The sequence below is a fragment of the Alnus glutinosa genome, chromosome 10 (genome assembly GCF_958979055.1).
Source record: "Alnus glutinosa chromosome 10, dhAlnGlut1.1, whole genome shotgun sequence".
Classification (NCBI taxonomy): domain Eukaryota; kingdom Viridiplantae; phylum Streptophyta; class Magnoliopsida; order Fagales; family Betulaceae; genus Alnus; species Alnus glutinosa.
The window spans coordinates 18,183,972-18,200,202 of record NC_084895.1 but is presented as its reverse complement, the minus strand read 5'-3'; the positions used below and the strand labels follow the sequence as shown (position 1 = coordinate 18,200,202).

At 37.6% G+C, this 16,231-nt stretch overlaps 1 protein-coding gene across 1 annotated transcript; it reads left to right on the top strand.

Annotated features, from left to right (window-relative positions):
* The first annotated feature begins 13,292 nt into the window (after positions 1 to 13,292).
* On the top strand, positions 13,293 to 15,468 carry LOC133880418 (zinc finger protein ZAT9-like). The gene has a single exon (XM_062319368.1). It carries the CDS (start codon positions 13,738 to 13,740, stop codon positions 15,184 to 15,186), a length of 1,449 nt encoding a protein of 482 aa, XP_062175352.1. The 5' UTR covers positions 13,293 to 13,737; the 3' UTR covers positions 15,187 to 15,468.
* Positions 15,469 to 16,231: the final 763 nt, after the last annotated feature.

Below are 16,231 nucleotides of genomic sequence, written 5' to 3'. Positions count from 1 at the left end.
ATATATTTATAAAGGCGGTTAGCGGTTATCACCACCGCTAACCGTCTTTGTAAAAATTGCTAACCACCCAAGCAGAGTGGTTTGCGGTTAGCGGTTTTTAAAGTAATTTGCAGTTGTGCGGTTAATGGATAGTTATTAAAGGGCGGTTATTTCACCCCTAGTTGTGATGAAGGCAATACAAATAATCAAGCAAAATCATTGCTTAAACTTTAGTATATATTATATGATAGATAATGTTGGAGTTCTTTATATTGATATTCATGTGGTTAATTGACGCAGGACGGAAGGGAGTTTCCACAACATAAATAAATAACAATATACAATAAAGATAAATTTTACGTTAATTCATAGTCTCACAACCAAAAGAAAAGAGAAATCACATCTCAAACAAAACATTTGTTTTTTCATTCATCATAATTTGTACCATAGTTTGAATCATAGGGTTACAAAAAACTGTTTAAATAGACTCTGACATAAACCCTAAACCTAAATTAACTGACTTTTGAGCCAATCCTATTATTAAATGATAACTCTTAAAACATAAATTAAATATTATTAACCATTACAAAATAATACTGACTTTTAAAAATTAAATAAAACTTAAACTAATATTCTTTCTTCATTTTGCATCATTAATATTTCTTTTATTGTTTTTCTCTCTCTCATTTTTTTTTCTTTTTTTTTTTTTTGATGAATAAGTAAACATTTTATTACTAAACAACCAACAAAGCACAAACAAAGGTCTTAAAAGACCAAACAAACCCAACAAAATAGAGAACACAACTCTGTAAACAACCAGGGAACTAGAAAAAAAAAAAAAAAAACAGGTCTCAAACCAGAATTGTGCCTTCTATATTCCACATTTTACAAAAAGCCACATTCTCCATATCCTTAATGAACTTTCCCTTTTCAGAGATTCTTTTCCGAACTTCCCAGAAAATCAAACGAAGAATCTGCTCTTCTGTTTTTTGGTTGTCTTAGAGCCTTGATCTCATTCCTCGCTTGCCAGATGTGATACACTGTAGGACTCAGTATCAACCTACACAACACGCCTAGCAGCTTCTTAGTTTTTCATTTTCTACAAGCTTCATCAAGCACCCCCTGCCAGTCCAGAAGAGGGTGTTGTACGAAGCAACAGTTTATGCAGGTTTTCCAAATATGTGAGCTAAAGCTGCAAGAGAAAAATAGATGATCACGACTTTCCATCCCATTCCTGCAAAACAAACACTGCGTATCTCCCTGAAAACCCCAAATCACAAGCCTTTCTCCTATAGTTAATCTATTAAGGATAGCCAACCATAGAATAAAAGCTTGTTTAGGAATAGCTTGAGGAAACTAAACAATATTCCACCAACTAACTTCCTGCTTCCTTTTCCTCAGAAACTCCCATGTTTCTGCACTTACATAAACTCCTTTCCGAGAAATAGTCTATATAGGTTTATCCACTTCACTTAGAGCCACATTCGGAAGCTTACTCTGAATATCCACCAACTCATCTAATCTAGCTAGTCTCCAACAATAGTTCCCCATTCCTAATGACAGAATTTAACTTTGCCTCCAGACTTCTCTGAGAATCATATATGATTCTAAACCCATATCTCTCATACAAAGGACCAAAGGGGTGCCAATTGTCTTGCCACATACGGATAAACTTTCCATTTCCCACCTCAAACTTAATGAGTTCTCTACCAATACTTCTCAAGCTCAAGATCTCCCTCCAACTCCAGGAGCAGTTTTGGGAAATTTTTACAATCCAGAAACTTCTCCCCTTCAGCAAATAAATCTGAACCTAAGCAATCCAAATTGATCCAGAGCAAGCAAACAAATTCCAACTATGCCTTAGCATGGACAACCAGTTCCAATCTTCTAGACATTTCAAGCCAAAAACCTCCATCTCTTTTTCTTTGACTGCATTTGTATTTATCATCTAGATTATTGGTTTTTAGTGCTTTCACACATGCAACATCATAAATAGGTATAAATACATAGTCATAACTCAATGTCGTCCCTCAATCCCTGTGTTTTTCTTCTTAATTTTTTTTCCCCCTCAGAATGTTCTTTACTTGGCTCAATTTTTTGTACACTTCAAGATTTATGTGAATTAAGGCTTGCTCTCCACTTCTGGACCTAAAATTGATATTTAATCACAAAATATATAATAATAATAATAATAATTGGGGCTAGTTGATATCCTAATTAAATGTGGAAAAACAGTCCCGAAATAATACTCTCTTATAAATAAATAATGGCGCATTTCAGCATTTTGTTAATTTTCAGACTTCCTTTCATGTTTTACAAATGAAAATTGAATGTAAAATTAACTTTGATTTTCCTCTTGCAAAACAATTGTAGATACTCATGGGTAGTAGTCTAAACTCGCATATGGGTCCTCCTCATTCTACTCCATCCTCTCCTAGGTGTTTTTGTGGAGCTCTAGCCAACCAAAGGGTCGCTAGAGTTCCTAAATGCTCCTTAAATAACCTTTCAACTGTTTTTACAAGTTTTGGACTTATTCAAATTGAATTCGATCAATCACTAGGGTTTCTAACATGTTTGGCGCCACACGGATCGATCAATCACTTTGGGGTGATCGATCACTCACTACGAAAAAAAATGGGATTTCTGGACGGTTTTTTTATAGACGGTTTTTAAAACTGCCTATAAAAAAAATATTATGGACGTTTTTCTTTAAACCGTCTGGAAAAAAAAAAATACGAACGGTTTATTAAAACCGTCCTTAAAATACAGACGGTTTTATAGAACCGTCTATAATTATATTGACGGTTCTAAAAAACCGTCTAGACCTAATTCTAAAAATGGAAAAAAGCCAGTCGGCTGCCCTCTCTAACACACCCAGATCCAGAAGCTCCATACTCTCTCTCTCACACACACCCAGTCGACTGCCCTCTTCCTCTCCTTCTCCGGCACTCTCTCTCTCTCTCTCTCCCTCTCCCCCTCTCTCTCTCTCTAGCTCAGTACCCCCCCTCTCTCTCTCTAGCTCGCGCATATCCAATCCTTCAGGCCCCTCTCTTGGAAGTCGACCCGGCTGGCCCTGGCCTTCATCATCTTCTCCAGCGCCCTCTCTCTGGAAGTCGATCCCGGCTGGCCCTTCATCGTCTTCTCCGGCGACGCCCCAATGCGTCTCAGCTAGCCCGGGAGCCAAACCCCCGTTTCCCCGACGCCTGGTTTAAAGGTTTTTAAAAAAAATTTCCTCACTTTTTGCAATTATTTTTTTACCTTTTAAATTTGTAATTAGGTTGATGATTTGCATATAACTTAGCTTGTTTTTTTGTTTTTTTTTTCCAATTCATTTTTTGGGAGTGAAATTTTTGAAATTCATGCTTACTTCTTGTAGTTTTGTATACAGATATATTTTTTGGAGATCGATATGTGGGTTGAGTTTGTGAGTTATTGAATTGAATTGTGTATGTCAAGAACATAAGTAACTTTTCTTGTAATTGAATTCGCATGGCCGCCCCTCCTTTTCTCTTTTGGAATTTTACTGTATTTACGAAGAACCGATGAAAATAACTGTGAAGAAACCAAATTGAGAGGATTTAAGATCTCTTCTACTCTTGTGTATAGCACCCTCTTTTATTCCATTAATCAAAAGGAATTCTTATTTCGAATAATCAAAACAAAAGCTTATATTTAATGATATAGCTTTTGTGATTTCTTTTTCGATCTTCTTCCTCGATCTTTTTTATTACTTAAATTTGCTATGTTTGTATGAGTCTTTCTTATCTATTTTTTTCTTTTTTCTTTTTCAAACAAATATATATATTAATTAAGAAATAACTCAAAACATAAAAAAGTAATTTTTACATACTCATTTGAAAACGAATATACATATATATATATATATATATTGGGAATTAACAAACATTGTTTGTTTTTTAAGGTTAGACTTATTTTATGTGAGGGATGGTGATAGCATATGGTGTTTTTGTTTTATGGGACATGTACGTCGTAGGAATCTATAATAGGCACGCAAACAATCCCAATACTCACTCGTATAAAAAGAAAAAAATCAAATTGAGCTTCGGCAGCACTCTCTACTCTCGTTAGCTTCTGAAATTTACACAAACAATTGCCCTTATTTTCTTCAACAAGTGTTATTTGTACTACATACACATTTGACGTGAAATTTATGCATATATATAAGACAATACATAAATCCCACAGCTAATTTGTAGGATATATGTGCGGTATCTAGTACTATTTCTCAAAGTAGTTAATAATAGATGCCTCCATCTTAATATCCACCAGCTTTCTAGAAAAATCTAAAGACAACTTGATTTGGACATTGAAAAAAATAAAAATGTATTCGACAAAGTTAGCTTATAAGTTACAAAAACAAAATTTTATTGGGTCTAAGGAGTACGTACCCCTGGAGATCATAAAGGAGTAGTGGAAGCCATTTTGGAAGGCCAAGATCCGTGATAGGCTTAACCTGCTTTTGTACAAAGTCGTTTCTTCCTAGAGGTATGTTAAGTAGAAATAGGGTGGTTAGGGAGGGTATTCTTGCTCTTTTTCAGTGTTATTTTTTTTTTCTTAGGATAAAAAAGTTTATAGCATCAAGAAGGTCAAGCCGGTGTGAGAAAAAAAAAATTATTAACAATTCCAACTATCTCAAGGCTTTCAACAGCCTTTTTTTAAAAAACAAAAACTTAAATAGTATTGGAATTCAACATAACAACAGTATTGGAATGTAACATCAAAACATTTCTACCATCCTCCCTAAATATATAAAATACATTGGACAAATATAAAATAGATCTCTGATTTCTCTTGCCTATAATCTTGAACATATAAATGTCTTTTAACAGCTTTTGCATAGGAAAAACACATCTAGCTTCTTCATTATTGCACAAATTAAATAAACAAAATAAAACTTGTGTTAATAATTGGTCTAAATGTACAAATATCTGCTTCTATTATCTAACTATATAAGAGTGTACATACACCCATATATGTTTAAAATTAAACTATTAAACAAGAATTAAGAAATTGGGAATAGTTTCTATCTTTTTCCAATGTAGAACTTGTTGTCCCTCTGTTTTTTCAGTTTTCAATATCTTTTTCTTCTTCACATGATGTAGTTAGAAAGATGGATAAGAGTTGGATGAAGTTGCCGCGAAGTTCGCGAGAGTATATTCGCGGGGTTATAGCATTTGTGAAATTTGCACGTGAACATGAGAGTAGAAAAGGGGTCTTGTGTGCCCCTGTAAGAAGTGTTTGTTGGGCAAATCATGGTCCTGTGAAGTTGTATTTTCCCATTTAACGTCAGGTGCCGGGATTATTGAGGGTTACACTAAGTGGATAATGCATGGGGAATCACTTGTCCTTCCCGTTCATAACAAGATAATACATGAAGCTCCCAGAACGCTTCAAGTGGATAGCATTCCACTACATGGGGGGTCCAGTGGGATGCAAGACATGCTTACTAACGTTTTCGTGATGCACGATGTTTGTGTAGAAGTCGGTGGGTCTCAAGTGGGAGTAGACGCCGAAGCCAAAGCCGAGTCTGTGGATGTTGAAATTGAAGACTCTAACAGGGTGCCGAATAAGTTAGAAGAATTGCTAAATGATGCCGATACGCTACTCCATGGAAATACAAAACATAGTAAAATTGGGAGCTATTGTGCGTCTATTTAGTATTAAGTGTATGGGCGGTTGGAGCAATACATCATTCTCCATGTTGCTCGAATTCATCAATGAGCTGATGCATCCAGATGCAAGTTTGCCTAAAGACACATACGAGGCAAAAAAGTACTTGAAGGATTTGGGCCTTGAGTATGAGAAGATATCGGCTTGTCGCAAAGATTGTATGTTGTTTTGGAGGGAAAATGAAAAGTTGGACAAATGTACATTCTGCAATGAGTCCAAGTGGAAGGATGACTTAACATATGAAGATGGGTCGACAAAAAGTTCAAAAAAAAAGTCGGTCAAAGTGTTGCGTTGGTTTCCTCTAATACCAAGGCTGCAGAGGTTGTTTATGTCACATCATACATCGCCACATTTGAAGTGGCACGCTCAAGGCCGTACAAAAGACGGTGTGTTGAGGCATCCGGCCGATGGAGAAGCATGGAAGGCATTTGATTCACGTTACCCAATATTCACATCAGACCCGCGAAATGTGAGGCTTGGTTTAGCATCAGATGGCTTCAATCCTTTTGACAACATGTCCTCTAGTCACAGTACTTGGCCGGTAATGTTAGTACCCTACAATTTGCCTCCTTGGATGTGCATGAAGCAACCGTATTTTATGTTAAGCTTGATTATCCATAATATAGATGTGTATTTAGCGCCTCTTGTAAGTGAGTTGAAAAAACTATGGGACGTAGGGGTAGAAACTTTTGATGTAACATCGAAAAAATCTTTCACAATGCGTTCGGCCTTGATGTGGACGATAAATGATTTTCCGGCATACGGTGATTTGTCAAGCTGGAGTACACATGGCCGGAAAGCATGTCCTTGTTGTAGGCATGAAACACAATCAACGTGGCTAACTTATGGTAAAAAAATTCTGCTTTATGGGACATAGGCGATGGTTGCCTCCGGATCATCCATGGAGAAGAAACAAAAGACGATGGAGTGTGTGTCACCACTGAAGATGGTCCCACCTACTACGGTAAGCTAACTCGAATAATCGAGGTTACATACTACGACTTGACGCGGTATGTGCTTTTCAAGTGCGATTGGGCTGACATTCAACCGAATAAGGGATCCAAAAAAGACGAATATGGATTCGATCTTGTCAATTTCAAGAACCTAATACACACGGGTGCGCGACTAACCGATGATCCGTTCGTACTACCAAATCAAGTATCGCAGCTGTATTATGTCGAGGATCCTAAAAATCCAAATTGGGCTGTTGCTGTAAGGACAAAACCTAGAAATGTGTATGATGTTGGCAGTGATGAAAGTGATGATTATGCTGAGGCTGACAGTTATCATGAGCACGAGCCGTTCAACGTCAACGTAACGGGAGACGTTGGTTTTGATGACATTGATTGTGCACGTAATGTACCGGCCACCGAAGCAACATAATAATTGTATGTATGAATATGGTTAAAGTATGATATAGAATTCAAATATATGGTGTCTAGAATGACTTACTTATAGTCATCTCACTTTTATTTTCTAAGCATGTCGTTTCTGTTGCAAAAATATTGTATATTTTATTTACTATTAAATGTGACCCATTTTCATGTGTTTGTCGGTAGACATGGCCCCTAAACAAAGAATGCCGCAACCAGGAAATGATTTTTGGATGCCTATAGACCGCACACCGATTGAGCGACCGGTTGTAGGGTCGGACGATACGGCACAAGACCCTAATGAGACACAAGGGGGCATAGATTGTCAGTATGTACTACATGAGCGACCGGTTGTAGGGTCAGACGATACGACACAGGACCCTAACGAGACACAAGGGGGCGTACATTCTCAGCATATAGTACATGGCCAACCGGTTGTAGGGTCAGACGAAACGACACAAGACCCTAACGAGACACAAGGGGTTGTAGATTCTGAACAATGTGTAGCACCTGAAATGGAGTTTGGATCATCAGCACAATCAGTACCCGAGACTTCACAACATAGTGGTACTACTCGGGTGCCGCGTATATTACGGGATGGGAAAGTTTACACAAAAGGTATGAATTTTTTTTATATTTGATGGTAGTCAATCACTTTGGTAATCTTGTACTATTATAGTAATAATCAAGTGTGACTAACATATTTTTATGAGTTGCAGATGAGCAGGGTAGAAAGAATGTTAGGACTGTTGGTAGTCCTAAGGACATATGGCACATACCTGATGGGGAAAAGGTTTTGATCGAATTCAACCTATCCTACCAACCAACCGGCCCGGGGGTTGAGAAATTTAGAAGAATTTGTGGGAAGATCATAAGAAGTTGTAAATTCGTACGGCTGCATGGTAACTGGAGGACATTACCATTGGAAGGGAAGGAAGATATGTGGCGCACCCTAACGGTATGAAAATTTCTATTTCCATGTCAATAACTTCTTATTTATAGTTTTGTAGTCTTACATTTCCAATTAATTAAGATATGGGATATCATTTTTTGTGTAGCTCAAATTTCATTTTGAGCCTATTCACCTACTCGCGCGCATAAAAAGATTAACGTTGATGGACCTAGCAAAGAAAAGAAGGCAACACAGGTACGAGGTGAAGAAGAGTCTAAAGTTGAAACAAGGTGATACCGTACAATCTGTGGTCAATAGGGCTTCACCAACGCCAGTCTTCGATGCAGAAGACTTCGAAATGCAAGTTGATACGTGGTTGTCTTTGGCTGATAAGGTATTTTAATTTATTTCTTATTGGTCTTTTCTTTGTAGAAGAAATCCACATATTAACATTACCAAATTTATAGGAGAGAGCGTTGAAGTCCAAGATAAGCCGTGCCCAAAACGCACTTCTTCACACTTTGGGATAGAAGAGCATCGCACAGGTTGCACGAGAAATGGTACATCTAATAGATAATCATTCATCGCTTGTACGTACTGCGGTAATATAATAAGCTTATAACTGATAATGTTAATGATATTGCAGGAGGAAGACATAGGAGAAACACCGAACCGAGATGATATGTTCATTGTTTTGCACACCAAGAAAGATGGGAACCCTGTGAATGCAGTGACTGGAGAAACTATCGTAAGTGGTAAATACAACATATTAGTTCTAGGTTCAAGTTCTCACCCTTGGATGTTTTGTGCAGGAGAAGATGAGAGAAATTATCAAGAATCAGTCGCCTGCAGAACGAGTGTATGCGCAAGTGCTAGGATGAGAATATTCCGGTCGTGTACGCGGGGTAGGGCTAGGGCCAACTCCCGGTAAATCCACCTCTTATACCTCCGGACAAGGATCGATCTCTAGTGTGCCTACTCCCAAAGAACAAGAAATGGCTACTGAGATGGAACGTTTGAAGACTTTGTACGAAGCGCAACAGGAAGAGCTTGCAGATGTCAAACGTATGGTAGCCTTGATTATGGCAGAGAAACAATCATCAATGGGAAACAACGAAGAAGGTAATGTTTTGGTTTACACTTAACTTTTGATTAATCAGTCATTAATTGTCCCCTCTTACTGTTCATTGGGATTGTTTTATTTTTATTTCAAATTTCACTAGAATAATTTATGGTTGAAGAGGAATGCTAATAGTTAAGATGAATGTTAACTATTATATGCTTAGGTTGAATCTTGGAATTCTCGTGAACATGTATTTTTAGTTATTGGGGGAAAACATCGTCAACTCGTATTTTCTATTAGCTACAATTTTAGCTGATTATCAATGATCTTCTGTAAAACTTGCTACTATTTGTAGTGTAAGTGCTGAAATGGCTCTGTAGTGCAAAATACCATCATTATTTTTTCTATTCTATCATTAGCTTAGCAGTGTGATATTGACAGTTAAAAGTTAGCTACTTAATTCCTAATGCTACTACTAGTTTAAGGATCTATATATTCTATCATTTGAAGCGAAAAATAAAAAATGAAGTTTGCTTGTATGAGTACGTATCTAGGCAGTTATTTTATAATCATTACTTGTGTTTAGTTTTCACCTAAAAACATGTTAATCATAACTTCATTAAGATGATTCTTACCTAACAATTTGAGATTTGTATACCGATTGCAGCAAACACTGGAAGCATAAATGAACAAGATGGTTGAAGCAAGCAATGCACACAAGGTCATAAATCGGATTAATTCTCCTCTGGGCCGGCTTGCATGCATTGATGATTATAATTGTGCATGGGAACAACTTGTTTTAATATTTTTGGATTTTTAATTATGTATTTATATTTTAATTCTGTAATAGGTATATATGCATGAATTTTTTAAATATGTAAGTTATTGGACTATTGTTACATTGTGAGTAGTTTGAATTTGGAAATAGATTTGGATTTGGATTTGGATTTAGATTTGAATTTGTATTTGAATTTAGATTTGAATTTGAGATTTTGGAAATAGATTGGAAATGTAGTATTAGGGTTTTTTTTTTTTGGATTTTAATTATATATTTAAAAATATATATATATATATTCTGGACGGTTTGGGCCCAAACCGTCCAAAATTATTCGGGTATTCCACATAATCAATCCCAGACGGTTCGGGTAAAACCGTCCATAATTTCTTATGGACGGTTCACAAAGAACCGTCCGCATTTTACTGAAACCGTCCGCAAATGATATTAGCAACCCATTATCCTAGACGGTTTTAAAAAAAATCCCATTTTTTTTTTTGTAGTGACTATGATCTTCCAAGGTAGAAAAATCAACCATTCAAGCCACTGATAGATTGATCCGAATCAAAAGTTGCCCCAAGTGTCGTTTGGGACTATTTCTCATAAATTCCACATCATTCATCATTCCTCATTAATCTTTGAGCACTTATTAAGGTTTTTTTTAACCCTTTTTTAAAACGGAGTATTACATCATGTCCTCCTCCATCCTCCTTCTTCCTTTCCCTTTTCTTTTTTCTCTTTTCTATCCACAACTGGGTAGTTAAATCTATTGTGCACCCGCTCCCTCCACCCCATACATGCCTCCTCCTCGCCTTCCCCAACCCTTAATCCACCTGTCAATCACCCTCTCTGACGCGCGTGCACTACACGATTCGCTACGGCACACGTGGCTTGCACACGGTGTCCCCTATATTGGTTCCCTCTACAAAACTCTGGCTCCCCTATTCCCCCGAGCCTAGGTCTCCATAGTTGATACACTTAGTTTGTTTATAAAAACCTCCAAATCCGGTTGCAGGTCCAACATATTCGATCCAGCCGCCACTAGTGCTCTCTCCACTATTGCGGTTCCCAAGCTTACATCTTGTAGCAGGGTAATGCTTAGGTGAAGCAAAATTTTTAGAATTCATCCGAAAATTTTGCTTCACCATGGCATTCTTGTAATTATCATTATTACAAGAATGCCATGGGGTAGCAAAATTTCCGGATGAATTCCGGAAATTTTGCTACTCTGTAGCACTGCCCTTGTAGCAGTATGTTGTTTCTACAACCAATTCCGATTTTGAATAACCCCTTCAAATCGCTATTTACGACAATCCTCTTAGCCGGTGTGCCAAGATTCAATGGGTGGGGCAATCTTTTGGCCCATTCTCGATAGTCTTTTAAGTTTATATTGCACCATGCTAGTTGTATTGAAATTTTTGTTAGGCTGTCTCATCTATTTTTCTTATTTTTCTTTTGACGTATTTTCCCTTCTTCCTTCAAAAAATAAAAATAAAAATTAAGTATATATTTCTTGCTTGACACGATGGGACAAGACATACATATCGTACCAAAAGGAGCAGCCTCAGAGCTTTCCACTTTTATTAGTTGTTTAACTCTAAAAGGTAAGTAGTTCGGACAGATAAAACGTACAGCAAAGTAGGGCGGCTCTTTTCACCAGCTGAAAAGACACTGTTGTCAGACTGTCACTGTTCATCCCGGAATAAGCAAAATGGTGAAATATTTTACCAAACCAAAATTGCAAAAGACTGGACTCTGACAAAATAAATAAACAAATAATAATATCAGCCTAATATAATATATATTAAATCTTACTCTAATATCATACTGTAGATGTTTACCAGCTGAGTCAATAAAATAAAATAAACAGTTATGCTTCCACCATTTACAATTACACCTATTATTATTATTTTTCTTCCAATTTGAAAACTAATTAATTAAATTACTTGTTAATGGAATTGGACTGCCAGTCTTTTCCCAAATAATTAATTAAATTAACAATTAATTAAGGTGGTGTCATTTAACTGAAGTGCAAGCTACAGCAAGTCTTTCTCTATGATTACAACAGCACTAACAGTACTACTAATATATATATATATATATATAAAATAAATAAGATTTAAATGACTTAGTGGAGCACATGACTTAAACACGTGCCACCCAAACAGAAACCAGACCATAAAAGCTTATAGTTATAGATACACCTCTCCTTAGATTGATGTATATGAATAAATATACTAATTATAGTTTATGACAAAGTTTTGTTTCTATATAACTAACCTATAACATTAGACATGCCTAATTGGCTATTAGTGAGGGAACGGGCGAGAGGAGGTTGGGGGCATGGCCCTCCAACAAATAATAATAATAATCCTTTTAAACTCTAAGTTTGTTAAAAAAAAATATTTTTTAATTTTTTTGGTACTTTATTATTGATGGCCTCTTTAAAAAAATTTCAATGCAATCCAGTCCTCATAAAGTTAAATTCCTAGTTTCATCTATGCTGATAATAATCACTCGAATTTGATTCTTGATTGACATCTAAGTCATCTATATATGTATTTCACGAGTACTTTATTTGATAAGAGTAATATTATATACTATATTATTATTCCACCATTATTTTACTATGTTGACATAGTATTGTTAATTCACCTTTAGATCGGTCCTTATTAAAAGAAATAAAAAATTAAAGGTGGATTGATAATATCATATCAACATAGTAAGATAGTGGTGTAATATATATATATATATGATTACTCACAAGAACTCTCATTTCACCTTCATTTTATTGGACTTATGTGACAATACCTACCAACCCTTAAATAAAACATTTTTCAAAAAATAAAAAATAAAATTGAGGACTGCTTTGCACTGTCAGATTATCCTAATAGAATGAGGATTAATCCATGACATTACTTTGTGATAAATTTGGCATGCACTTGATTCTAATAACGAATCATCATATACTTGATTGGAGTTATGTTCTATTTTGTCTTACTAGGAATATTAATGCTAGAAAACCAAGTGGTTTGTTAATTAAAATTATCTTGAGGATTATTGCTAGGAAGCATGCACACACACAAACACAACTTATAAATATAATTTTGAATAGACTGGGAAATTAAGATGAATGGATTCAATAGGGACCCTGTCGAGCTTTATGCAAATCTTATTTGAGATCCTATCTCCTCGGGTGGGATTAAGTTCTTTTGGTTGACTGAAAACTGATACGTAAAACCCAACATGTAAGAACAACCTATTTATATATGCCTTCCTTCAATACAATCCACTTTTAGGTTCAGTTTAATTTAAGCCTGATATATAATAAATAAATTTAAAATTAAACCTAAAAAAGGTTAATGATAATTACACTCATAATTACAATTAGCACATAATAATATTAATAATTTTTGTGGAAAAGCAGCTTGAACCAACCGACAGACAAGGAGAAGCATGGGTTAGTTTTCTTGGCTTGGAATTGAAGGGATATGAATAGGTATGGCAGTTAGAACCACTCCCTCCTCCTTCCCCTTTCACTCACTCCCTGGCCTTCACTCTTTCTCTCTCTCTCTCTCTCAAACGCACACAAATTAACACACTAGACGTACGGATCTCCTTCACTCTCTCGACATCACACTCTCTCACTGGCCTCACGGACATCCACCTCTTCCCTGGCGGCGCCACCACCACAAAGTCTTAGAAAAAGTCTCTCACCCTCTCACCCCTTCCTGGCCTCCACTTGTCACCACACTCTCTTCTCTCTTGCTCTCCAGGCAACTCCCTCCACTCCCTCTCTCTCATTCACAACCAATACTCCAACTAAAATCAAGGAGCCTCACAACGTACAACAACTACGTACCACTACTACAAGAATAAACTCCTCCCCTCCTTCCGACTCTCCCTCTTCCATTAATTCTTATCCCATTTCAGCTTTCTCGATCTCTCTCTTCTTCTTTTTTGAATGGCTTTCATTGTGGATCAGCAGACAACCTTCAAGCACTTTTGCAAGATTTGCAAGAAAGGTTTTGGATGTGGGAGAGCCTTAGGAGGGCACATGAGGGCGCATGGAATCGGCGACGAGACCGGGCACGTCGACGACGAAGACCCGGCTAGCGATTGGGAGGAGAAGTTGGGCGGCGGAAATGTTCCGCCTAGCAACAAGCGGATGTACGCATTGAGAACAAACCCGAACCGGCTGAAGAGCTGCCGGGTTTGTGAGAATTGCGGAAAAGAATTCCTGTCGTGGAAATCTTTTCTTGAACATGGGAAATGTAGCTCCGAAGACGCCGAGTCGTTAATCTCATCGCCTGGTTCAGACGGTGACGATGGAAGAAGAGGGTGCGGGTGGTCCAAAAGAAAGAGATCGTTGAGAGGTAAAGTGGGTATTTTCAATTCCAATTGCCCGTCTAGCGAGGAGGAAGACCTCGCAAATTGCTTAATGATGTTGTCAAACGCGGCGGTTGACCCGGCGGAGGCGGAGGAGTCTTGTGCTTCAGCCAGTAAAGAAGACCAGGAGCGAAGAAATCCCATGAGTAATTTCATTGCTCCGATTTCTTGTAGGGCTCCTGTAGACGACGACAACAAGAACAAGAACAAGGGCTTGGCAAAAGGGTTGTTCGAGTGCAAGGCATGCAAGAAAGTGTTCAATTCACACCAAGCATTGGGCGGCCACAGAGCCAGCCACAAGAAGGTTAAAGGCTGTTTCGCGTCCAGGCTCGATCAAAACGACGATATCTTACTCGACGACGACGTGATCACGCACGAAGAGTTCTTCCCGACAAAATCAAACTCAACCCTACAATTTGACCAAGGTTGTTCTAATCCTCAATCGGCGTCCATATCCAAGAGGAAATCGAAGGTGCATGAGTGCTCGATATGTCACCGGATTTTCTCGTCCGGGCAGGCGCTCGGCGGCCACAAGAGGTGCCATTGGATCACATCCAACGCGCCGGACACGTCCACGATAGCTAAGTTTCATCCGTTTCAAGATCATCATCAGGTGGAGCAAACCAATCCAAATTTGCTCAATCTCAAGCTCGACCTTAACCTTCCCGCACCAGTTGATCAAGATCTTAGGGGAGCACGGCGTGACCAAATTTCTACAGAAATTTATTTACAGTCTTGGTTAGGTACTGCAAAAGATGATCTAGAAAAGGACCACAATTATGATCACCACCGCCACCGCCACCTCGGTCAGAAGGTCGACGATGATGATAACCACGACAACAACGACAACAATAAGAACAATGACAGCATTAATGGTTCAATGCAGAATGCTGATGACGAGGCAGACAGTAGTGTGAAGTTAGCTAAGCTAAGTGAGTTGAAGGACATGAACACGAGTGGGGGTTCCTCACCGTGGTTGCAGGTGGGGATTGGTTCAACTACTGATGTGGCAGCTGACCCATAACATTTTGTGAAGCTAAGCGACGATATATCGATCTTCTAAGTAATTATTTCATTCTCTTTTCATTTTCATTTATATATATTTTAATTTCCTTCTCTTTCTTGTAATTCTTGTCTTAAGAAACTGTAAGTAAAACTCAAAAGGCTCATATTTAAATTTTTCAATATTTTTATTGTAAATTTTGGTGGCATACAATATTTGTTATCAATAAGTATCGAAGAATTGACGGTTCGATAATTTACTATTAGGACAGAAAATATGATAGAACTTCTATGAAACTCAAGTGTTCGGACAGATAAACTGTATAAAAATTGTCTCATATTTACTGATCGAATTGCTAACGATCTAATTAAACAATAAAATTGTTGGGAATCTGTCAGATTTTTCTATACATATTGGATTGAAAAATGTTGTTTTAATTTGGTAGTGACTGTCAACATTGGTCATAAAGCTCTCCATCCTCCCCACTCAAAAATCAACTTCTGACGAACAGTAGTTAAGGTCTTTCACTTTTCATTTATTCAAATGAATGGATCGATGATCAGTGCAATTTTTGTCATGGCCAATTGCTACTGGGTTTTGCTGGATCCATTCAGAGTCCAGGATCCGGCCAATAGTAGCATGCCAAGTGTGAAGCTCTTGTGTGTGTGCATATATATAGTGCATCCACACTACATAAAAGCCTAAACGTTGACTGACTTAGCTGATGATCTCGATGGAGCTGGAGTAGTACTACTTGTGGTGGTGTTTGAGCAGACGAGCACAGATGGAGGAGGGGATGACACGTGTCAGGTGAAGCTGAGCTGTGGTGGCATGTTTCTCGCTTTATTTTCCCATTTGTCTTAGAATTGTTACCACCTCCAAAGTTGGCTAATCGTTGACCTATAAATAAAAGATAAGGGCGGTTTAACAGTAAATGGAGATTAGAGAGCCAGCACTTTCTACGCTAGCTGGCCTTAGTGGTGGACGGTGGTGAGACAAGGAAAAGACCAGCTCAACCTTGCAAATGTTTGATCTTCAATTCATTTTGTTGGCTAATCATAGCCAA

What these genes read in the sequence shown, in the direction of transcription:
- LOC133880418 (XM_062319368.1), top strand. Translation starts at nt 13,738, where the DNA reads ATGGCTTTCATTGTGGATCAGCAGACAACCTTCAAGCACTTTTGCAAG.